At 38.5% G+C, this 24,821-nt stretch overlaps 4 protein-coding genes across 8 annotated transcripts in view; 3 read left to right on the top strand and 1 right to left on the bottom strand.

Moving 5' to 3' along the window:
• The window catches only part of fbxw4 (F-box and WD repeat domain containing 4), a 34,925-nt gene extending 34,660 nt beyond the window's left edge, over positions 1–265 (top strand). The window contains exon 9 of the mRNA XM_086093585.1: positions 133–265. Within this exon, the coding sequence (XP_085949711.1) occupies positions 133–258 (126 nt within the window). The 3' untranslated portion in view covers positions 259–265. The remainder of the gene's footprint in view (positions 1–132) is intronic.
• wbp1la (WW domain binding protein 1-like a) lies at positions 237–5,500 on the top strand. The gene is made up of 4 exons (XM_086093586.1): positions 237–456; positions 1,507–1,609; positions 3,079–3,240; positions 4,348–5,500. Exons 1-4 carry the CDS (start codon positions 400–402, stop codon positions 4,827–4,829), a joined length of 804 nt encoding a protein of 267 aa, XP_085949712.1. The 5' UTR covers positions 237–399; the 3' UTR covers positions 4,830–5,500.
• Positions 5,501–6,318: 818 nt separating this feature from the next.
• nt5c2a (5'-nucleotidase, cytosolic IIa) lies at positions 6,319–20,465 on the top strand. Of its 3 annotated transcripts, none has more exons than XM_086093598.1 (18): positions 6,319–6,367; positions 7,308–7,429; positions 9,388–9,461; positions 9,573–9,690; positions 9,884–9,979; positions 10,717–10,808; positions 11,410–11,467; positions 11,636–11,729; positions 11,824–11,877; positions 12,002–12,085; positions 12,188–12,229; positions 13,065–13,172; positions 13,457–13,523; positions 14,393–14,563; positions 15,986–16,037; positions 16,738–16,798; positions 17,743–17,919; positions 17,991–20,465. In XM_086093598.1, exons 2-18 carry the CDS (start codon positions 7,329–7,331, stop codon positions 18,210–18,212), a joined length of 1,671 nt encoding a protein of 556 aa, XP_085949724.1. In that variant the 5' UTR covers positions 6,319–6,367; positions 7,308–7,328; the 3' UTR covers positions 18,213–20,465. The 3 variants fall into 3 exon arrangements, with proteins under 3 accessions (XP_085949724.1, XP_085949723.1, XP_085949725.1); XM_086093597.1 differs by having other exon boundaries at positions 11,824–11,889; XM_086093599.1 differs by lacking the exons at positions 6,319–6,367; positions 7,308–7,429 and adding an exon at positions 9,018–9,184 and having other exon boundaries at positions 11,824–11,889.
• Positions 20,011–24,785, bottom strand: borcs7 (BLOC-1 related complex subunit 7). Of its 3 annotated transcripts, none has more exons than XM_086093604.1 (6): positions 24,616–24,785; positions 24,329–24,391; positions 23,511–23,554; positions 23,403–23,423; positions 23,225–23,280; positions 20,011–20,360 (listed from the first exon to the last, which is right to left on the bottom strand). In XM_086093604.1, exons 1-5 carry the CDS (start codon positions 24,745–24,747, stop codon positions 23,229–23,231), a joined length of 312 nt encoding a protein of 103 aa, XP_085949730.1. In that variant the 5' UTR covers positions 24,748–24,785; the 3' UTR covers positions 20,011–20,360; positions 23,225–23,228. The 3 variants fall into 3 exon arrangements, with proteins under 3 accessions (XP_085949730.1, XP_085949731.1, XP_085949729.1); XM_086093605.1 differs by having other exon boundaries at positions 20,011–20,356; XM_086093603.1 differs by lacking the exon at positions 20,011–20,360 and having other exon boundaries at positions 20,915–23,280.
• Between the last annotated feature and the right edge of the window lie 36 nt (positions 24,786–24,821).

Here is a 24,821-nt window from a genome sequence, read left to right as displayed (position 1 = left end):
CCTCTATGTTTTCTCTCTTTATGTTCTATGTTATTTATTTCCATATGGGGGATTGATGTGGTGTAAAATTGTGGTTGTACATACGTTTATATCTTAACGGGACCTGCTTACTTCTGCTTTACATTCCCTTAGGAACTGGGATCATTCTTCTGCCTATTTACAGATGACGTACCATTTACGGGAACCTATCGTATTTTATTTGACAACGGCCAATGGCAGCACAAGACACGACTGGTTAGACCAATCGGGGACAGATGAGGTAACTCAACGGTTGAAGTTTAGTACAGCTTGTTTTGTTTGTGCTATGAGCACTCTTACAGATGTTTCTTTTCCAAAAATGTGAGAATTTAGCAGCATTCGGGCTGTTAAGAGGTATAGGATTTGTAGTATTTTAGAGCAATGGGGATGTTTGACTACACCGTTGGACAAGAAAGTTTAGCGACTGAGGCCACTGAGGTAACGTGAAAGGTTAATGCTAACGTTCGCCTTAACTTTATGGAGCAGTTGACTGGTAGCCAAGAAGCAGCTAGCTTCCTATTACATATCATTTGTTGACACAGTTTGGTCTTTTAACTACGAATTTGTCGACTAATTCTTTGTTGTCCAACTTTTATTTTTCATTGAAATCAGTGTAGTTTTTATAAGGATGGTTAGTAACACTCGATTTAGCACGTTCACGTCGTGTTTTCAATCGCAAGAACAGCCCAAAAATAATCTGATTTCAACAATTTTTGTTTCTGCCACGCTGACAATTAACAAATGATTTGGTGTATTTTCCAATTGTAGCTTAGCACAAAGCCTGTTTATATGAGAAGGGTGAATTCACACGTTTTTGGACAATTTTCATGTTACATCTCCATTTTGCATTGATGAATGCTCATTCAACATTTGTTCCAACAAATGGGAGTAGTTTTTGCTGAACAGCATCCTCAAAGCGTTTACATGGACTTTGCTTTTCTTTTTCTTTTTTTTTATGTGCATTAAATCGATTAAATCCAGACTTTTAAGATGCACTTAAACCAAACACAAAGGCAAGGGACAGGCAGTCTTATTTCTATAACACATTTCATTATACACAAGGCCGTGCTTTACACAAACAAAGGGACAAACACCAACAAGTGTCAACAAACAATGACATTCACAAGCAAAGCAAACAAAAGTACCTGACAAAAATCCCTAAAACAACATACATCGACAACATTAAAACACATTAATAGAAAACTTTAAAAACATTTAAGAGTAAAGAATAATTATATTCAATTGGAAACTAATCACTGCCATTATGCAACCACCTCCAACCAAAAAATAATAATTCCCCGCAAAAAAAAAAGGTGTATGCTAGATGAAGAAGTAAATACTGTAATTTAAATGGTATGTATGGAAAGAAAACATGTTTAAAAGTGGTCGAACATCTTGTGAAACTGTGACGCGCCATCTGAGCAAATCCACGTGTTCCACGTCAGGCTGATTTGAACACCAAAACGACATTTCTTTTTGTCTCGACAGGAGAAGTTGGTGTGCATGGGCTTGAACAACCAAAGCTATACCTGTGAATCTGGTCACTGCTGTGGAGAAACGCAGTGCTGCAGCTACTACTATGAACTGTGGTGTAAGTTGCCCACCTCTTCTTTTGGCACTCGGAGCCGTTTGAGGTAGAAGCAATTAATATACTTTTTTTATTTTTTTTTATTAAAAAATGTAATCCGTACGTAATTAGTCGATTTTACAGAAAAAATAAACATTTGCACTTTATGGCATCGTATAAAACTAGGAATACAGAACGTTCCGTTTTCTGCTGCTGTCACGAGATGATAGAAGGAAATAGGAATGTACTAAACCAGTTCTGAATGTGCTCTTCTCTTCTTACACTTTTTGTAAACGCCTACTTGGACAAATCATACTTCACATTTTTACTGTGTTACCGCAAAGAGCCACATCATACACGTGGGTGCACATAAACTGCCGCGATCCCGTCCCCTCACACCCGAGTTCTCTTTTGCATGTTTTGAGGAACTCCACTTCGCTGTATGCCTTTTTAGCCTGTGCAATCCATCCATCCGTTACCTACCGCTTATCCGGGGGCCGGTCGCGGGGGTATCAGCTTTAGCAAGGAAGCCCAGACTGCCCTCGTCCCCAGCCACTTCAACCAGCTTCCAGATCCCAAGACGTTCCCAGGCCAGCCGAGGGACATAGTCTGCCCAGTGTGTCCTGGGCCGTCCCCGGGGCCTCCCGCCGGTGGGACATGCCCGGAACACCTCTCCAGAGAGGCGTCCAGGAGGCATCCAAACCAGATGCCCGAGCCACCTCAATTGGTTCCTCTCAACGCGGAGGAGCAGTGGCTCGAAAAACTCATTTCTGACGCTTGTATCCGGGATCTTGTTCTTTCGGCCGGTAAATCGGGAGCTTCGCCTTTCAACTCGGCTCCTCCTTCACCACAACGGACCGCATCACTGCAGACGGTGCACCAAATCTCCCGCTTCATCCTACCCTCACTCGTGAACAAGATCCCAAGATACTTGAACTCGTCCACCTGGAGCATGATCTCACCCCCGACCCGGAGAGGGCACTGCCACTCCACCCTTTTCCGACTGAGGACCACGGTCTCGGATTTGGAGGTGCTGATTTTCATCCCAACCGCTTCACACTCGGCTGCGAACAGCCCCAGTGAGAGTCGGAGATCACGGCTTGAAGAATTCAACAGCACCACATCATCCACAAAAAAGTAGAGATGCAACGCTGAGGCCACCAAACCGGACCCCCTCGACGCTTCGGCTGCGCCTCGAAATTCTGGTGACAAAGGGCAACCTTGGCGGAATCCAACCCTCACTGGGAATGAATCCGACTTACTGCCGACAATGGCTATCCATGGCTCGGGAGTACGGGGGGCGCCTCACAGGACTCCCCAAGGGACACGGTCGAACGCCTTCTCCAAGTCTGACTGGTTTTGAGTTGTCAGTACTGACTGTTTTTTTCCTAATCCTTACCAGATAAAACAAAACGATGACATACTACGGAAGCTGCTGTTCTACCGGCGTATCATTTCTATGCCGTGGCAGACATTTTGTGGCCGTCTTTCAGGGTTCTGGTTGGTGTGGACTCTGATTGGCATCCTGACGTGCTGCTGTTTGTGTCAGCACTGGCGCTCCAAACAACGCTTCCAGCAGCAGCGCCGGCAGAACGAGATCAACCTCATTGCCTACAGAGAAGCTCACAACAACTCTCAGCTTCCCCTCTATCTCAGTAAGGAGTGGTTTTGTGTGTCTCGCACACGCCGCCTCTCGTCTCGACAAAGGACGTCAAACTTGTTTTCGTCAATGAGTTACATTGTTAGCTACGCTTGTCCTCAGTTGTCCGGTCATCGCAGTCAAACCGCGTAATGAATACTTGAGCTTGACGCCCTCTGCATATCCCACATTCATTTTTACATTCCACGGCATCTGTGGCCGAGGCTGCATGGCACAAAGCCGAACATCACACGAACCCAGTTCCAATGAAGTTGGGACGTTGTGTTAAACGTCAATAAAAACGGAATGCAATGATTTGCGAATCGTGCGTGAAACATTGTTTGTCTATTTGTGTTGCGCGCTGCGATCGGCCGGCAAACCAGTCCGCTTCGGATAATGGTTGAATGGATGTTCAATCTATATTTAATTGAATAAATATATAGATATTTAATGTTCAAACTGATCAAGTTTACAAATAATGATTCACTTAAAATTTTACGGCTGCAAACGTGTGCCGCTGAGCTGGGACAAGTGTATATATATTTTTTTTTAAAGGACTGAGCCCCTGTTTTGTTTTTGTCATTAACTCATTTGCTCCCAAAAACGTATAAATATGTTCTATTTTAAATGTTTTAAGTGTCCCAAAGACAGAAAGAGGGAGACAATTGGCCTGCCACATTCACCAGTAAAGCCCTGTTAGTCTCTCCTGAAAGTTTACAAAACGATCCCCTGTGAAATGGTCACTGCCTAGGCGGATGTTGTTTTGGAATTTTAGCTCTCCATCAAAGTGGCTCTTCTCATTTTTGGGGTAATTTAGCCGACGACTTTTGTAAATTGTGGCATCCAGATGAGATTAGGAAAAAAATCTGCTACTTTTATTATGTTGTTCAAATTTAATGTGGTACACGTTTACTAATTTAGCAGATCTTCTACATGCTCTCTTGCTTTTGTTTGTTTTGATAGAATGAAATAAGTGTTAATGAACGTGTAGAAACGAGTAAATGTGAAATCTGGACAGACGAGTTTTTTTTCTTTTTCTTTTTCTAGACTAGCTCAATAACCTTGTAAAAGGAGCTGGGGTTTTTTACGTTATTATAATCCATCATTTATTGTGATTTGTCAGGATTCCTACCCTCCTACCTCTTGCCAGCCTACGACGAGGTCATCGACCGTCCATCTGCTCCACCTCCCCCTTACACGCCCGCCCTGGCAACAACCCCACCCATCGACGCGCTCAACGAATCGCGTCACCTTGCAGCCACATCCATCGCAAGCGATGCCGTTTGCACGGACATACCAGAGACTCCGCAGCCCCTCTCTCAGGGCACTTGCATTAACAAGGAGTCAATGCAGTGCCGGTTCCGGCGCTTCACAGGCGACTCTGGGATTGAAGTGTTTGATGGCCAGGAGCTGTGGGATCAGCCCGGGTTGTTACCCAGAGAAGAGGCGGATGACGACGGAGTGGGACAAATGGAGGACGCCTGTGTTGGCTGTGGTTCGGCGAGATGTGAGCACGGCAACAATAATAATAATAATAATAATGGCCTGAGCGATGGAAACACGAATCAACACACAACTGTGGATGCAGACGCACAAGTTTCATAGGTAAACACCAGAGGTGGGCAGAGTAGCCGAAAATTGTACTCGAGTAAGAGTAGCGTTACTTCAAAAATAATATGTCTCTCTATAGAGACTCGGGTCCCATCATTACGTAAAAATACAGGAAAATCTCATACATGAATGGGATGGCGGGTAACGACTCTAGTGTAGCCTAATATAGCGGATTAAGAGTAGCGTTACTTCTTCACACGTCTACTCAAGTAAAAGTAAAACTACTCTTAGAAGTACTTTTTTTTTTTTTCTTCCCCCTTCAAAAAATTACTCAACTAAATGTTACTACCCACCTCTGGTAAACACTATGAAGTCCTTGCAAGTGTGCAGCATGGATACTTAAGGGATGTTCTATGTTCACGTTCAATAATAGGAACGTTTGTGTCTCGGCTGGAATTGAGTGTGTTTTGACATTTTACGGTTTTGTTTGCAGCGTGTGGATAAAGCGGGCCATCTCGTTGATTCTAGCCTTTCGTTGATGCAGTAGCAATGCAAGCCAATATATGCTGACATATTTTTCAGGAATCATACATTTTGTTTTTGCCATACGTTCTTAATCACAGTTCAACATTCAAAAATTTATGTGAACTCATTTTGTTTCAGGGAGAAGTATTATGTATGCATTACATTTTATAGTTCAAAAATAAAAAACTGTTATTTACTTACTTTTTGCCTGATTGAAACTCATTGCATGGAACATTCTTGGGAGAGTGAATGAGAGAGATGCTAATCATTTTCCAATGGAGACCCAATAAAGTTCACTGGATGTCAACTTATTGTAAATGCGTACTTTTATAACTTTCGAGGACAAAAAAAATACTTTGAAAGTGGTTTCTTCCAATTGAGATCTATGGAGACAAATGCAAGACACGCCACAATCGTGCTAGAAAGGCGGTTTGTCTATAAATTACCTCCCATTTCGTTGAAAACCATTCCAAATTGATTGTCTCTTCTGCAGTAAATGTTTTCACTCTTGACACAGTACATAGAAGCGCCTGAGGTTGTTGCGGCTTGGTGTATGAAAGTTCTGAAGTACACCTGTAACCTGGTGGCTGTTGTGATACTTTCGCCCTGAACTTAGTCCCAGGAAGAGGTTGAGGGGTGGCTGGGGGGAAATGGGAATACTTTATACTTGATTTACTTTATTCTTAGTTATTTATATATATATATATATATATATATATAAAATATGCCTATAGTGCAGTTTCACAGACCAGAAGGTTGTTATATTTGCAATGATGGAACTGTAGCCTACTTCTTCCAACTAATTATGTGGCATTAACGTTTTCATCCTCTACAAATGATTAGACCCTAAAAAATAAAAATAAATAAAGGTGTGGAAATGACACACTTGTCATTATGACTTCTGCACTTGTTACTGCTGTGACTTAAGCAGTTCAAACAAAGTTGTTGAACTCGTTTCTGCACTTTGCTGAGCTGCTCAACTTGTGGTCTCAGTAACCCACCGAGGTTTTAGAGACTCACGCCATTGCGCATGCTCAGTCCACCGACTGGACGGGGTCGTGTAGAATGTGAGTGGCGGCGCTTTCTTCCTGTAATCCTTGTCATTTCTAGTACAGTATTTGCTAACTTTACAACATTGTTGTGCAAGTGAATCAAAACCAACATATGTTTGTGTTAGCATTCCGTAGCGGGGATCGAGTTGCGGGACCGCAAGCAGCGTGGCTAAGCTAGGTTAGCTGTGCCCGAGAAGCACCGGACATAACATGTTGATTAGAACTAAGCTAATTTTAGCGTAGCCTCGACGCTGCCCTGGAAGATCAAGTTCAGACATAGAAAAGAAAATAGTGAACGAATTTTGCAAACGCATTAAGGGACATATCCTCATACCACGCAAACATAATATCCGAATTAATGTGGTTTCCTTAGTTCGTCTGCAGTTTTGCTTGCTTTATTTTGAAAACGGGAAACGGAAATTGTGTTTTGCGGTATACGTGGGGAGCGTATATCGATTTATATGTTTCATTAGTTATAGTCCTGCATTTAAATTCACACATGGCGTAATGGATACTGTAGTGTACGCACAAATACACAATATTTTTTTTAAATAAAGTGAAAACATTGTCATTACTGTACTCATAACAATAAACTTTTCACGTTTTGCATATATTCCACATGGTCAGGAAATGCTAATATTATAAAATGTATAGTATGACATTTTTTAAACTGTCGTTATCAGAATATATTTTATTGTTGGCAATATTATTATTTATCTTCTGATGACGTGTTAGTGCACGTAAGTATGACCTTGACATTTTTTTTTTAGCTAGATAACCTGAAGCTGCTCTCTGATTGGTTGCATTAAGTTTTTTTTTTCTTTAATGTCATACATACAGTACAACCACTTGAAGCTAAAACATACAAGTGTCATATCTATCCCTATAAATCAGTGTTTGCATTTCTGACTTTCCCTCACTTGAAGATTTACTGTCAGCGGCTCTCTTTTTGCAGACACAACTGTAACGGTATAAGATGATGACTTCTTGGAGTGACCGTCTACAGAACTATGCAGAGCTTCCAGCAAACATGGATGGTGTTGCCCTCAAGAAATATCGACGTGAAACTCATCACAGGTTTGTGTCAGTTGCATTATATGCGTCTTCAGCAACTGCTAATTAGCGTTTACTCTGCCGATTATTTTTTTTTTATATATATATATATATATATATATGTATATATTTGCCTTTATTGTTCCAATTGCTATTCACACATTTTTGCAAATTGTGGTACAATGTATTATTCCATCCATCCATCCATACATACATCCATTTTCTGAATAGCTTATTCCTCACCAGGGGTGCTGGAGCCTATCACTAATTATTCCTTGAAAGCTTAATGTCCAGCAATCTCAAAGCTATTATTTTGCTGTGCGTGTTGTTGTGTAAAAATAATACAAGGAGGCCTCAGTTTTCTATGGAGTGCCGATCCTCGGGCACTGTAGGCTGATACTAACCAAACCTAATTTCAGCAAAGTGAGTGAAAAACACCAAACAAATCAGGGCTGAGGGGAAAACTATCAAATTCAATTGAATGGTTGTTATTGAATTCGACTTGGCTCCACCCCAAAATTGCAGGAGGTGGAATTGAAACTGGCCTGAAAATGGACTGAAAACGATCAAATTCCCAATGGCCGAATTTGAATTGCAATTTTGCTTCCTGTTTGCCACCTCAATACAAATACATTAATTTAATTTGAATCTAGGGGTCATTTTCAGTTCAATTCAATTCAAGAGGGAGACAATTGACAATTCAGTAAAAAAAATTATTAATCTTTTTTTTTAAAGAAAATATAATTTTTTTAAAAATCAGAAATTGTAATAATTGCATGACTTCACTAGTTAACTCACAATTAATCTATTCTAATACAATAAAAAAAATTCTAGGTTTTCAAACTCTTGTTAACAAAAGTGGTGGGGGGGTGTTGACGTCTATAGCCGTCAATGGCAGTGAATGAGTTAAGAAAGATGCTGACTTACAGGGCTTGAGTTGAGACCAGATGCACCAGATTGGTCGCATATGCAAGCCGTTTTTCAGTTTGTGAGTGAAATTTCATGTGGTCACACGCGAGTGCATGTTTTAATGCGCCCTCTCACTATATAAGACATTGGTGGTTGAAAGTTGCAGTCTTTTCACTGCTTTAGTCAATCGCCGTCTCGTTATAGTAGAGCAGGGGTGTGCAAAAAAAAAAAAAATTGATGAAAAAAAAAAAGCCCAAATATTTCAAATAAGCACATTTTAGAGCTCTAATTTTAATACTTTGATATTTGTACTCATATCGGCACAGTGTCCATTTATAGTTAGCATAGCATGTAACTTCTTTGCGATCCAATCACCGCAGATAAAAGCCTTCGATCACCGCCATAAATTGGGAAGGGGGTCGCCGTCTGTGCTTGTGGCGGACATTGGCTTCGATTATCAGTAGAGCGTCCAAAGCAATTAGTCTTCTATTTACATTTAATCAGTCAAATACACGGTGCTAAAATCCATTCATCATCCGTGACTTTCTTCTTCGGCAGTCTCGGTGATTGCAACGGTACAACGGTCGCACATCAAAGTTTGTGCTTATGTGTCATACAAAAAGCCAAAAAGGCAAATTACTGTGTTACATCATCAACCACCCCCCCCATCCAAACTGTTAATTCAAAGGTCTTACAGCCAGGCTAACCCTAACCCTGTAAATGTAGCCACCATTGAGAATCTCTTGAGCCAACAAAAAGGGAGCAACCTCCTCCTCAAAGACCCGAGTAGCAAGTTTGCCGGTTTTTGTGACCTCTGATGGACTGCCATATGTTGGCCAGGCCACTCAAGTTGTTGGAGAGGAAGTTCAGGTTAGCTCCGTGCATGTGGCAAGTCAGGTGAAAACAAATTGTTCACGTGGCCACAAACGGGTACATTTATGATTAAAAGAAAGATGCTTTGTTTTTGTTGAGCTGTTCAGACTGGGCCAAGTAAAAAAATAAAAAATAATAAGAAGAATAATTCCTGGGCTTCCTGTGTATGTATTTAACCAGACGCTGTTTTCCCATTGCAGGGTGTTTGTCAACCGAAGCTTAGCAATGGAGAAGATCAAATGTTTTGGTTTTGATATGGATTACACCTTGGCAGGTAAGCGTACATGCCATACATGGATATATATTAGCCTGAATTACAATATGTGATGTCGATGATGCTCCTGAGTTCTGCTAAAGAAAATCTTGTCCATTTGTGTGCATAAAGTGTATAAATCTCCAGAGTACGAGGCGCTCGGCTTCGACCTAACAGTGGAGCGCCTGGTTTCCATTGGCTATCCACAGGAACTGCTCAACTTTGTCTATGATCCTTCCTTCCCCACACGGTTAGTCCACAAAAACTCTCATTTTCTTATGTTAGAATTTCAAGTCATGCCATTTATTTGTTGGGGGTTTTAAACTGCAAAAAAATTGCTTCCTTTTTGTTGGGGTTTTTAAAACTGTTGAGAAATTGCTTCCTTTTTTGTAGACACAATGCCAAATACTGTGAAGATTCACTTCCCCAAATTGTTTCCTCAGAGGCCTCGTGTTTGACACTCTGCATGGCAACCTGCTCAAAGTGGATGCTTATGGGAACATTCTAGTTTGTGTGCACGGGTTCAACTTCATTAGAGGGTGAGAATCTCCAGCACACATGCTTGCACCCATTGTATCCATATCACAAATTTGCTGGAAAGTATTCAGTTATGGGCATATCTAACTATGTATTGTGGCGTGTGGTTTTAAATGTTTCGACCATATGGTGGGAGATCACTGGCTTTGATAAACATTTGTATCAATAAAAAATGTTGTTGTTTTTTAAATATAAACATTGGAACTGATAGTTGTCTAATAAATACTGTAATTGGAGACTGTACACCAGGACTAAAATTATTGACATACTCAAATTAATTACACACATGGGAAAGATCAGTTTATATTGCAATATGTGTTCCTATTTGTATTTTTATTATTATTTTTTACGTATTGCAGTATAATTGATGACTAGATACGATGGATGGATGGATAGATAGATGGATAGCTGGATAGCTGCTAGCTAGATAGCTGCTAGCTAGATAGCTGCTAGCTAGATAGCTAGATAGATACTTCTAGCTAGATAGATACTTCTAGCTAGATAGCTACTAGCTAGATAGATACTTCTAGCTAGATAGATAGATAGCTGCTAGCTAGCTAACTAGACAGAAAGAGAAAGGGTAGGTAGGTAGGTAGGTAGGTAGATAGATATTGTCAAAGTCATCTCCATTTTGCACACCGCAATTTATGCCCCATTTTTGTGTTCTACTGTACCAACTGTTGTATTTTTCACAGTCATGTTAAGCTGTTTTTTTTTTTTTTGTGTTAATGTCGCGCAGGGCCGACATCAGAGAGATGTACCCAAACAAATTTATTCAGCGTGGAGATACAGAGCGCTTCTACATCCTCAACACTCTCTTCAATCTGCCCGGTAATAATCTGAATCCCAAACGAAACTTCTTGACATGGGGATTAAAGGGAAACTCGGCAAGATATCTTCTGCACTGCATTGTCATGTGAATCCTTTTCTTCTATACTTACTGTTTTTATATCAAGTCGACAAATTCTCACCAAAATGGTACCTACGCTTGTCCAACCTCATTTTAAAACAGAATTGGCCATTGTAATCAATTCTATTTGGAGTCATTATTTCCAGAGTGAGTCCGATCTTACTACCATAACACTTTGAGTAACTTTTATAGGCCATGTTATAAGTAAAATTTTTGAAATCTGCTACAACTAACATTAATTGTCATACAAGCATATGCAACAGTAACAGGCAAACTGTGGACTAATGGTTTCTATTCTTGAATTTCATTAGCATGTTCAATGCATGTTGCATAAGGCTAATTAAGAGTATGCATCTTTTTTTTTTTTTACCGTTTATTTGTTTAAGAATTAGTGGTAGGCTTGCGGGGAGCGTGGTCTCTCGGAGCCAATATCTGCCGATATCGTAATTGGCATCGGCCTCGAGAAATCCAGAAATGCATGCCATATTTGAACATGTTTTGCTGATCAATGTTCCTTTCCAGAAACCTACCTCTTTGCCTGCTTAATTGACTTCTTCAGTAACTGCTCCCGCTACTTAAGGTAATGCATAATCCTTGTTACAAACAGTACATATTACCGTGGCGCTTCGCACACGTCTAATCCTGTCGTCATATTCAGGTGCATTTGACATCATCCCATCTATGTGTGTTTTTTTTTTCACGAATGCATGTATGCACTGCATTGCCTAATTATATATATTCATAACAGTTGCGATACCGGCTTTAAAGATGGTGACCTTTATATGTCTTATAAGAGCATGTTCCAGGATGTAAGAGATGCCGTGGATTGGGTTCATTTCCAGGTAGATTAACATTCTTTTCTAAAATAGTCACTTTTGGTATATAGTGCTTTTTTCTTTTTCTTTTTTTTTACTATTCTTAATTGTTCTACTAAAGGGCTCTTTAAAAGAAAAGACTGTTGAAAACCTGGAGAAGTATGTGGTAAAGGACGTAAGTCAAACGGTATCTTCATACTGAAACTGAATTTTTCAAAACTACATTTTCAGTTGTTTAATTCTGTGACTTGTCTTCCTTTGTTGTGTGTGTTTTTTTTGTTTTTTTTTCTCCCATTAAGCCAAAGCTTCCTCTCCTCCTCAGTCGCATGAATGAAGTAGCCAAAATATTTCTGGCAACCAACAGTGATTACAAATACACAGAGGTGAGCTAATAATTAATTCTTGCCTATAGAAACAAAGATAGTCTTTATGTATTGTGGACCAGAATGTCCATATTTGCTTAGCTTTTTCTTTTCTTTTTGCAGAAAATCATGACATACTTGTTTGATTTTCCTCAAGGTCCAAAGGTAAGCACAATTTCTAATTGGTGGGCTTAACACTTACATGTACGACGGTGTATTAGGGCCATATTATTATTATTATTTTTTTAGAGGGTGGGGCAGTATTTTGAGAAAAAACTCGCAAATTTGCCACTTTTTTAAAGTTGGTGTTTTTTCTCAAAGTGGCAAATTTGCGAGAAATACAGATAGCGTACTACTCGAATGTTTGTGCCAATACTTTTCGGTCGGGTTTTCAAAAATGGAGATGGTGATTGCTTTAACAGAAATTAATGTTTGAAGCGTTGGCTTTGCGAAGGTCCACACCCGAATGATCAAGCATTTAAATTAATTTGTTAAAATGTATATTTACTTGTACATTTATGTTTCCAGAATTATTATTTATACATTCATCCTTCTTTTTTTTTTGTACAAGTAGCTAAGTTGATGTGTCGAATCCGCTGCTCTCCGTCATTCACTTGCATTTACCTAAAGTATGCTAGCTTCTGATTGGTTAGTGTTAGTCAGCTGATCAGGAAGTGTCCCTGCCTTTTCATTTTATAAACAGTGTCCCATTAACCACCAATGAATCCTCACATTAAACTATAGCTACGCTACGTGTGTAATTCTCGTAAGTTTCAGATTTTTTTCTGGCAAATTTGTGAGTTTTTTCTCTGAATATTACACCCCCCCCCCTCTAAAAAAATAAAAATATATATATACAGTATATACGTGGCCCTAATACGCTGTCGTATTCATGCGCATTTATCACTATCGTATTGCAACGTCTCAAATACATTTCTATCATGTCTTTTGTTGTATATGAGATACCTTTTTGAAATATTTGCGTATGCTTCTTTTGTAGTCGGGTTCAGTCCACAGGCCCTGGCAGTCTTACTTTGACTTGATCCTGGTAGATGCCCGCAAGCCTGTGTTCTTTGGAGAGGGAACCGTCCTGCGACAGGTTGACACAGTGAGTGTACGATCACAACGAGTGTAGTGGGTGGAGGGGTGGGAATAGAGTCCGCGCCCACCGTGCACAAGATTTACACAGAGGGGGCTGCAGTTACGTTTAAGGCCAGAGGTGGCAGTCACGAGTAAAAAGTGACCAAGTCCACAATGATTCTTTAAAAGTATCTTTAGACTATCAGACTTTCATGGAATTGGCAAAATAAAAATGGTTGTTGTTTATACCCGAAATGAATAAATTATTAGATCAGACTGTGAGTATATACTGTATTTATTCATTTATTTCAGGCAACTGGTCGACTCAAGATTGGTACATACACCGGACCCCTCCAACATGGGATTGTTTACTCTGGAGGTAATGCATCACCTCACTTAAGAAATACATTGAAATATTCGCACACCTTCATCAGATTGTAATGATTCCGAGTTGTTGATTCAAGACCCCGTCAACCACTGACATCAAATTTTTGACGAACACACGCCATTTGGATCACATTCAAGTTTGGTTTGTTTAAGATCTCAATATGGGGCACAAATTGTGCACCGTCATTTATGTTTTCCGCTATCGTTAACACTTCATGTCTTCGGTTTGCTTTACTTGCACTTAATCAAAGAAGATGTGTAACTTTTAATTTGAGACGCACATTTCAGTTAAAGTATGTGTTTTTCAATAGAGCTACAACTACCTTAATGCAACTCACAAGTCTCCTCAATTTGAACCTTCAACCTGTCAGAATTTGTGACCATAGGGGGCAGTGTTGCGTAAGCCATGATTAAAACTTTTGTGTCATAACTCATTCACTGCCATAAATTCATAAAAAAAAAAAAAAAAGATTAAAACATTTTTACAAAATGTATCGCATGACTTCACTAATTAACTCACAATTAATCACATTTTTTTATATCTGTTCTAAATGTACAATAACAAATTCTAGGTTTCCATACTCTTGTTAACAAAAGTGTGGGGGGGGGAATTTAACCTAATAGAAATAGTTCAAATGAATTTTTGATGTTTATAACCGTCGATGGCAGTGAATGAATAAAAAAAAAGATTTTAAAAAATTGGGGTGTCAGGCGATTTCAAGTTTTTAATCCTAATTAATCACATGGTTATAATGGCAGTGAATGAGTTAAACACAAAACGTACTCACCCCCATGGTAGAAGTGGAGACGTTGCCAATTTTCTCCATGTGTGTGTTGAAGTGCTGCTGACTACGCCCACAGGTTCTTCTGACATCGTGTGTGATTTGTTGGGAGCTAAGGGCAAAGATATCGTATACATCGGAGACCACATCTTTGGTGACATTCTGAAATCGAAGAAGCGCCAAGGCTGGAGGACGTTCCTCGTCATACCGGAGCTGGCCCAGGAGTTGCATGTGTGGACTGAAAAGAGCTGTAAGAATACACGGACACGCTACAGAATACATCGTCATAATTGGCTACCTGCACACACGATGAACTCATTCAAACCCAAAACATTTATAAATACATTTTTTAATACTTTATCCTGCACTCTCAAAAGTATTTATATGTTTGTTTGTTTTTAATGCTAGCTTCTGACATGAAGAGGTGGCTCAAAGCAATGGTAGTTACTACCCAAAAAAAATGGCCAGCAGGTGGCAGCAGAGTATAAGAGATCATCCAGGGCCATTTTGCAACAAGCTCTTTTTTTCAGTGTTTTCAACAGGTTTGTGAATAATGATGAAACTTAGCTATATTCTAATGCTAATTGCTGCAAAACGGAAACAGATACAAATCAAAAAAATTCTTCATGAAAGAAGAGACTCTAATGTTTCTTTTGGTAGGCTCAGTGATTTTATAGCAATAGAACAGAATATTCTGCGGACCTTGCAAAATCAGTCAAAATCCGTCAAAATCCAATAAAACAGCCGAGAACGAAGGAGGTTACTTCAGTGAAAATGGCTGCGAGTGAATGAGTTTATTTATTTATTATTTTTTTTAAATCCACGTACAACCATTCGTGCGTCTTGGTACCACTCAGATACGAAGGTATATCTATATATAATAATCTAATTGTACGCCGCTAATTAAATCAAATCGTGAGACTCAATAAGTTATTCCTTAAAGGGGAAGTCAACCCAACAATTTTGTCTGCGCCCCCACGAATCTAATCTAATCTAATTAATATTGTGTTCATGGAATATAAATAAAGCAGCAAAATCCACCTATTTTTAAGCCATCGAGGGGCGGCCATTTTTCCATTTGCTGTCAACTGAAAATGACATCACAGTTGCTCAGGTTACTGCCCAATCACTGCTCACCTCTTTTCTCGGTGTGGTTATGTGACATTGGCGAGCTTTGCCACAATTGTGATGACTGTGATGCCGTTTTCCGTTGACGGCAAGCGGCAAAATGGACGCCCATTGAGCTGAGTTACAAAACGCGCTGCTTAATTCCTACTCCACAAGCAAAATATTAATCGGAATGCAGTGTTTAGGGTCGTGGGGACACGTACGACGTGTTAATGTAAAGACATTTTTTAGGTTGACTTTCAAACCTAGCTATTTGATATAAGCAACCCAAATGACATCCAAGATGAGTATGACTGCATATTCCTCACTCAAAGTCTTTATCCCCTTAAGATAACTTTTTCTATTCTTTGTTATTAATTTTTTTTTAAATCTTTTTTCCGGCCTACTTTTTTTGCTCACGTCGACCCTCAAATTTGCGGTCGTCCGAAGGTCAAGTTGAAACAAGACGTTTTTAGGTTTCACTTTTTTTACCGTGTGAGAAAAGCATTTTCTGTCAAATCGACTGGGACAAGTGGTTTATGAAGATCCTTTTTTTCCCCCCCAGGTATATTTGAGGAGCTTCAATCTCTGGACTGCTTCCTTGCTGAGCTTTACAAGTAGGTTTGTGGTTTTGTGCGCATGCATGCGCCTTTGTGTGTGAATAATTAGAGCTAGTTCACTGTGTAAGTGAATTCGATTCCGATTTTTGGGTGTACGCTTCAATCTATAGATGTGCAAGGAATCGTAATGATCTACTCCAGTCTGACTCGCTAATGCTAATTAGCACGCTACTCGCGGCACTTTATCACTCAAAAGAACAGCTTCCACACTGCAAAAAACAACTTTTATTGGAATAACTTGAACGTGAGTTTTTCCTTCTACTCTTTAATGTGGCTACAACTTAACAGCGTATTAGACCACGTGGAACCACACTGCCCCTAAGTGGCCAAATTGGGTACAACATGAACAGCGCTCCAAATAAAGGCACACACAGACAAAGGAATAGAGTCTTAGAGTTTTTTTATTGTACTGTACATTTAGAACAGATATAAAATGTATGATTAATCGTGAGTTAACTATTGAAGTCATGCGATTAATTACAATTAAATTAAAATTTTCACAAGTTAACTCACAATTAATCACAAATTTTGTATCTGTTTTAAATGAAAAATAAAAATAAATCTAGGTTTTCATACTCTTGTTAACAAAAGTGGAAAAAAATGTTAAACTAATAAAAATAGTTCCGATGAATTTTTGACGTCTACAACCGTCAATGGCAGTGAATGAGTTAATGACTGTGCTCCCTTTTCAATGCAGGCATCTGGATAGCAGCAGCAACGAGAGGCCCGATATCAGTTCACTCCAGCGACGTATTAAGGTGCAACCACTTTGGCGCATTTTTAGGACAGTTTGAATGACCACTGCTTTTCTTTTTGTACCAATTACACATCAGTATTTTTTAAAGACATTAGATTACATATACATTCATGTTTGTACTTCTCAAATTTGCCTCAAATATTTGCTCCCCACTTGTTTGCTGTATTCACCTTGCAGGTGAAATATCGATACACTGATTAACTCATTCACTGCCATTGACGGCTATAGACGTCAAAAATTCATTTGAATCGTTTCTATTAGCTTAACATTTTTTTCCACTTTTGTTAACTTTTTTTTTTGTTGAGTATGAAAACCTAGAAACAAATATTGTACATTTAGAACAGATATAAAATGTATGATTAATCGTGAGTTAACTAGTGAAGTCATGCTATTAATTACGAAAACATTTAATCGCCTGACACCCCTAATTTTTAATAATCTTTTCTTTTCTTTTTTCAAGTATTTTTTTTAAACATGTTTTTTTAAAGAAAGGTTATTAAAAATTAGGGGCGTCAGGTGATTACATTTTTTAATCATAATTCATCACTTGACTTCACTAGTGAACTCACAATTAATCACACTTTTTATATCTGTTCTAAATGTTCAATAAATAAATAAATATTTTCATACTCTTGTTAACAAAAGTGGGGGGGGGAAATTTTAACTAATATAAATAGTTCAAATTAATTTTTGACGTCTATAGCCGTCAATGGCAGTGAATGAATGAAAAAAAAAGAAAAGATAAAGAATTTGGGGTGTCAGGCGATTCAAGTTTTTAATCTTCATTAATCACATGTTTATAACCGTCAATGGCAGCGAATGAGTTAAACACAAAACATACTTTTACCCACGGTAGAAGTTCAAATTGAACTTTTGACGTCTACAGCCGTCAGTGGCAGCGAATGAGTTAAAAGACTATTTCTTGAATCTCCCCGTCCCTTCCAGAAAGTGACACATGACATGGACATGTGCTATGGCATGATGGGAAGTCTGTTCCGCAGTGGATCCCGCCCCACTCTGTTTGCCTCGCAGGTGATGCGTTACGCAGACCTGTACGCAGCCTCCTACATCAACATGCTCTACTATCCCTTTAGTTATCTCTTCAGAGCTTCGCATGTGCTGGTGAGCCATTCGCACTTTTATTTAGTATATATTTATACCATTGTGATATTCTAACCCCCCAACCCCCACAGATGCCCCACGAGTCAACAGTCGAGCACATACACGTGAACGTTAACGACAAAGAGTCCCCGCTGGCCACGAGAAACCGCCACGAGGTGGACTTAAAGGAGGCGGAATCCCAACGGAACCAAATGACCCGATCCATTAGCGAGATCCAGCCCGCTCATTTCTTCCCACAAGCGCCACAGGAGATCACTCACTGCCACGACGAGGATGATGATGATGAAGAGTAGAAGTGGAAGGGGAGGAGCGGAGGAAGTATTTCACCCGAGCCACGACGATAAACCGCTGCTGTAAGTACACCTGTGCAGAGGAGCGAATCCTCCGTGCACACTCTGTGACAATGAGCGCCACTGCCATCTACTGTGATGGATGTGCAATTACACTTCATTCTCGTGAGAAGCACTGCTCTACGGCAATGGAAAATGGTTCTTTTTCAAATGTTATTGATTTTATTTCAAAGGACGTGTACGGACGCTACTGTGTTGAACTACTTTCTTGTTCGTGATATGATATGGAGTTTTTTTGTAGAGTTTGGAGAGTGACTTTTTCCAAATACTATTAGCAATTAATTGTAGTCAGTGGGAGGCAATATACAGAAGCGTGGAACTGCCAAAGTGGATTAAATATTTTTGACTGCAAAATACGTATTTAAATAAGTTTGAATGTTTTTTGCGAGTACATTCGAATGTACCGTACTACATTGCTAGTTTCACGCTTTTGTTCCTGTTTGTTTGGTTTTTAATACAATTATGGAGGACCAAAACTGCCAAAATTCAAAATAAATCAATAAATGAATAAAAGTGAAAATAAAAACGGATATAAAAATATAATTCAAAAATTTAATACAAAAAATGTATTCAACTCTCTCTAAAAATAAATACAAAAATAAAAAAGGAGATTCAGAAAAATATATATATAAATAAAAACAAATGTTTAAATAAATATATCATAATAGATAGTCATCCATTGCTGGAGCTCTCCATGCAAGCCGGCGAGACTTCCTTGTTCGCACACCCGCTCACTCGACCAATGAAAGGCAGTTTGCAACGGCGGAGCCCAACCCAAGACATGCTTAGGACCGCCCCCTCATTTGAATAACATTTCGACCTGACAGAGCGTCTGCCGCATGAAATAAATGTGAGAGCAGAGCGTTTTTATTTGATTGATTGATATATAATTCAATTTATTTATTTATTTTTGTATTTATTTCGACATTATTTTTACAATTATTTTTTGAATCAAATTTTATATTTTTGTCTTTATTTATTTTTATATATATATAATTTTTTTATTAACATTAAATTTTTGAATTATATTTTTTATATCCGTTTTTATTTTCACATTTAGTCATTTATTTATTTTTTTAATTTTGGCAGTTTAGGTCCTTCATAAGCAATGAGTTCCTATTTCAACACCAATTTACTGTAATTTGGTAGTACACGCCAGGACTGAAAACTAGGGGGGGGGGGTTGACTCTTGATCAAGTTCCCCTAAAATGGTGTGGTTTTGTACAAAACAACCCAGAAACTTGTGTCAAATTGACCCAAGTCGAGGATCGGTTCATTTTTGACCCACGTTGGGTTATTTTTGACTCAACTGTGTGCCCTGCTCTGTGATTGGCTGTCACCCCAGTTCAGGGTGCACCCCGCCGACTGCATGAAGACAGCTGGGATAGGCTCCAGCACACCCGCGACCTTTGTGCGGATAAGCGATTTCATTTCAATTCTGGAATACAAATGTGTTTTGTAGTCTTAAATTAATTGCGTGTCTTGGCGTGATCAGGGCTGTTACAATCACCTTCGCAATAGTATTTGATGCAGCTCATGCATTTGTTGGATGAGCAAAATATCATTTAAGGGATTGCTACATTATCAATTGACTGATTTTTTTTTTGTTTACGTTTTGTGTGTTAATATTGTTGGTCGTGTTCATTGATGGGTGCTGTATGTTTTGACATATTGAATAGAACAGTTGAATGCGACTTATTATTTTGATTAACACTCTTGGTCAGGTGCTCTAAACTGTTACTTTTGCATTTGTGCAATTGAACCAAATGATTTTATTTTACTATCAAGTGATAAAGCCTTTTGAATGAATTTTGCATTTTGTGGGCGGTTGCCTTTTTCTTTTTTTTACTCAAACGATAACTTTTGTTTTTGTATACAGCATAAATTACACCAATGCATAATTACACATCATACAACAGCCATATCAAAAATGCTGCCTTGGATAAGGGCTGAAAAGAGCGCTGACCTTCCCCAGCCAAGGCCAAATTGGGCATCTGTGCCAAAACAATGCTTTCTTCCTTGGACATCACCGACGTCTCACTCCTCCATGAAATTGAGTAGGAATGTGCCGAGTAGTTTTGGGTATTCTTCCTTAAACAGAAAAAACAACTCAAGTCTATGTTGCGAAATTTATTCTACCTTATTTAGCTATGACGAGTCAAATACGGTATTGTTGTGGAGGGAAAAAAAAGTGATCAGAGCGTATGTGTATATACACTAGGGGTGGGAATCTTTGAATGTGTCACGATTCGATTCCGATTTTTTTGGGGGGGGGGGTCTGCGATTCGATTCAGAATCGATTTTCGATTAAGGGCGATTTTTGGTTCAAAATGATTTGATTGACGATGATTTTTGCTTCAATCTATAGATGTGCAGGGAATCGTAATGATCTACTCCAGTCTGACTCGCTAATGCTAATTAGCGCGCTACTCGCTGGCACTTTTATCACTCAAAGGAACGGCTCCACACTGCAAAAAAAACAACTTTTATTGGAATAACTTGATCGTGACTTTTTCCTTCTACTCTCTAATGTGGCTACAACTTAACAGTGTATCAGACCGCGTGGAACCACACTGCACATAAGTGGCCAAATCGGGTACAACATGAACAGCGCTCCCAATAAAGGCACACACAGACAAAAGCAAGACAGTATAAAATATTTTTAATAAAATTTATTTTGGGACATTTAAAATGGATTCTGAATCGTACTAAATGAGAATCATGATTCTTATGAGAATCGATTTTTTGGCACACCCCTTATATACACAACCACTTTTAAAAATGTGTACATCAAATTTGTATAGCACTTTTGACAAGATAAGTTATAGGTTTCTGTTTTTTAATCTGATTATTCAACTTGATAAGTTTAATTATTTAAGAATTAGAAAGTGTTTTATATTATTGACTACATTAATATTTTTCAAAGGCTAACTTGCATTATAAGCCTTTTTGTCCAAAATAAACACAAATCGGAGGTGCCTATTCTTCCAACTGTAATTATTTAATTAAAAAAATAATAATAACTTGTACTATAACCAATCATAATGATGTCATGGAATAATATAAAAGACAGATAAAAGTATGTCCCGAGTTTGTTTGTTTGTTTGTTTGTTTTTTCATGACCTCCATGTCTTCTGATTCATTTTTTGTTTTTAAAATGCATGTTGTTTGTGTTCTTCATCAGCCATATGTGTCGATTTGTGGCAACACAAATTTCTTGTTCGTATGTTTGGCCCCTGCGAAGGAACCACATTTCCGATGTTGGTCTTGAGCTGAAAAGTTTGTATGCCACAATTATTTGCTACTGTACATTACCGCGAAGTGTACACATGGCTTCATTATATTCACGTGGAGCGTGCGCAACATTGGGTAACATCTCAGCATCGGGTCTCAGGGACACCATCAAGGTCACGCAGCTGCTTTGGCCAATAAACTGCTGATAAGTTTGTCCTTTCGCTCATTATCAGAAGTCTGCTGATGATGCAGTCAAGTCAAGGGCATTTGATAACATGTTCTTCATATTAACTTTTATGCTTTTTATGGAAAAATGTCTTTCTTGGTGTATGGAATTATGCGGAGGAGGAGGAATATATGTGGGGCATTTTCCTATAAGTTGATTAATACTGGAAAGACATTTTGTTACAAATTTAGATTTTTGTTTTTATGGTTTTATATTTGTAAATGTCTTCCATTCTGATACAGTTATCAAGTATTGAGAATTTTAGGCGATAATATTAATGGTAATTCTAATGTAGTTGTGTACAACATTACGTACACGTAAATATATATATATTTTTTTTAAAGACAAGAAGAACATATTTCGCAATTGCAAGAAATTTTGAGACTTCATCATCTACAATTCATAATACAAACAGACAGAGAATCTGAAGAAATATTTCTAAATCTCTGCAACAAAAAAACAAAAACAGATAAGTCAGAAAACCAACATTGAATGCACGTGACCTTTGATCCCTCAGGCAGAACTGCATTAAAAACTCACATCATGGGGGTCATCAAGGAGTCACCAACTCCGGTCCTTAAGGCCCCAATCCTGCATATGCTTTAGATGTTTCCATCCTCTAACACACCTGATTCAAATGATAGCTCTGAGCTGATCATTTGAGCTTCTTTAGCTGTTCTCCACACATTTAATTTTTAACTCATTCACTGCCATTGACGTCAAAAATTAATTTGAACTATTTTTATTGGGTTAACATTTTTTCCACTTTTGTTAACAAGAGCATGAAAACTTTATTTTATTTTATTGTACTGTACATTTAGAACATATATCAAATTTATGATTAATCGTGAGTTAACTATTGAAATCATGCGATTAATTACAATTAAAAAAATTAATGGCCTGAAGCGATTTAAAAAAAAGAAAAAGAAAAGATTAAAAATTAGGAGCGTCAGGCGATTACATTTTTTAATCGCAATTAATTACATGACTTCATGAGTTAACTCACAATTAATCAAAAATTGTATATCTGTTCTAAATGTACAATAAAAAAAATTATAGCTTTTCATACTCTTGTTAACAAAACACACCTGATTCAAATGATAGCTCTGAGCTGATCATTTGAATCAGGTGTGTTAGAGGCAGGAAACATGCAGGCTAGGGACCCTCGAGGACCGGAGTTGGTCAGTCTAAACATGACATTCTGATGAACATTGTGTTTATGGAATTGAACAGAAAAATCCACCCGTTTATCCATCACAGGAGGCGGCCATTTTGCCACTTACTGTCAACTGAAAATGACAAAATGGCAAGTGAAAAACGTACACACACGACCACAATAATCAACATAACGCTAACACCTGCCTGTGTCTGTCACTCAAAACTAAACATTACTATCTTTGTACAGGAAGAACATTTGATACAATTATTTTCTGGAAATATGATATTCTGCAGGCAGTCATAATGTTGTGGCTGCTCTTATCTCATGAAAACGTACTTGTCTACTTGAGCAGATGTGTCAGCTGATCCTGGAGGTTTTTGGAATGCTCCACACTGGCGAGAAGAAGAGAAGAAAAGCAGCGGCATCACATGATGTTATGACTTACGGATGAGACAGATGTGCATGCAAGTGACTTTCTACAAAAGCACAACAAAAGGCTTGTGTTTAGACTCACTTCTTCTGGATGGCCTCCTGCCTGCATGAATAAAAAGGTGCAAGAGGGATGAATGAGCGTTTCATCTTAAAGGTTCCGATGTGTAGAAAAAGGTCAAAAGTGACTTACTGATATTGTAAATGTGTTGTTATAATGGACATTTTTCTTAGACTCTGAAAGACAAATGCATCGTGTCCATCAGGTGTCTCCGACATCGTTTCCAAGCCTTTGCCCAAAAACTCTGTAGAACTCATCTAAATTCTCATCCAATCAAAACAAAAGGTGTCCTGCCACCTCTTAACATTGAATTACAATTATTCTAGTTATTATCATTATTGTAAACTGGCTGTCAGTCATTTGCACTGAGCCGCTGTCGTCGTTATTCATTCAATCGGTAGACATGATGAACAGATGGAAGTTTTTTGTTAATTGCTCGTCAAAGTATAATTTCATGTTAATACAGGAATGGTTTTTTTTAAGTATTAAAATGCATACAAGTGTACACAATTCATAAATTATTTTACACAATATAAGCTCTTTAGCACTTTTGCAAAATGTAGCTCACAGAAGATAAAAGGTTGGAGACCCCAGGGATAGATTTTTTTTTTTGAATTTTTGAAAATGACATGCTATCAAGAAGGGGGTGAAGTGAGGCAGGAACCACACTTGGGAAAAAGGAGCGTTCACGGCAAAGTAACCACCGCCTTTTCCAAAAGCATGTGAGTAGATGTGTTATATTTTGACATCACAAAAGTTGCACTATTTGTCACAATTCAGTTTGTTTGGTTTTGAAGGTTACTTTTCACATATCCAATATTAATGCGTATCAGAACGTATTTTAACAGGCTATACGTTATTTCCCTGCTCCAAAACTTAAAAAAAAAAATATATATATATTTAAAAAAAAATACGTTTTATTATAAACACAAATATGTTTTCATAGTTACATCCTCTGAGTGTAGAATGACATCCTCCTGAATAACCATATTCCTTGCTGCTTGACCTAGAAGCTGGAAGACATCACAACAAATATTAGGCAGGATGTCTACAAAAACAAAACACAAACATTAATTTCATGACGCTTTATTTTGGGCCAGTAGTGCATGTGTGTTTAGCATTCGGGTCATTTCGAAGTCAGCTACATCAACAAACGTTGTCCCACCAAAGCAGGGTTAGCATTAGCAAATGAACCTGACTACAAAGTGACGTCATTCCAAAACCCAAAACAACCTACCTCTTGGCTACGGGAAACTTTCAGCACCTGGCGCGTCATTGCGATCACGTCCACGCTGCAAGAGCCCACTTTATCAGATAATAACCCTTTAACGGATTGTCCAAACCGAGGTTGAGCTTCGGTGGACGCCATGTTTGTGTTGCAGTGGGGTTTGTCAGCAAACAACGGCAGCCGAGCAGGGACAAAATAGTTGATGTTAGTTTTTA

Source organism: Leptonotus elevatus, chromosome 13 (assembly GCF_054856555.1).
Source record: "Leptonotus elevatus isolate MCC_2025b chromosome 13, RoL_Lele_1.0, whole genome shotgun sequence".
NCBI lineage: Eukaryota > Metazoa > Chordata > Actinopteri > Syngnathiformes > Syngnathidae > Leptonotus > Leptonotus elevatus.
The sequence above is the reverse complement of the archived record's forward strand: the minus strand, read 5'-3'. Positions and strand labels throughout refer to the sequence as shown.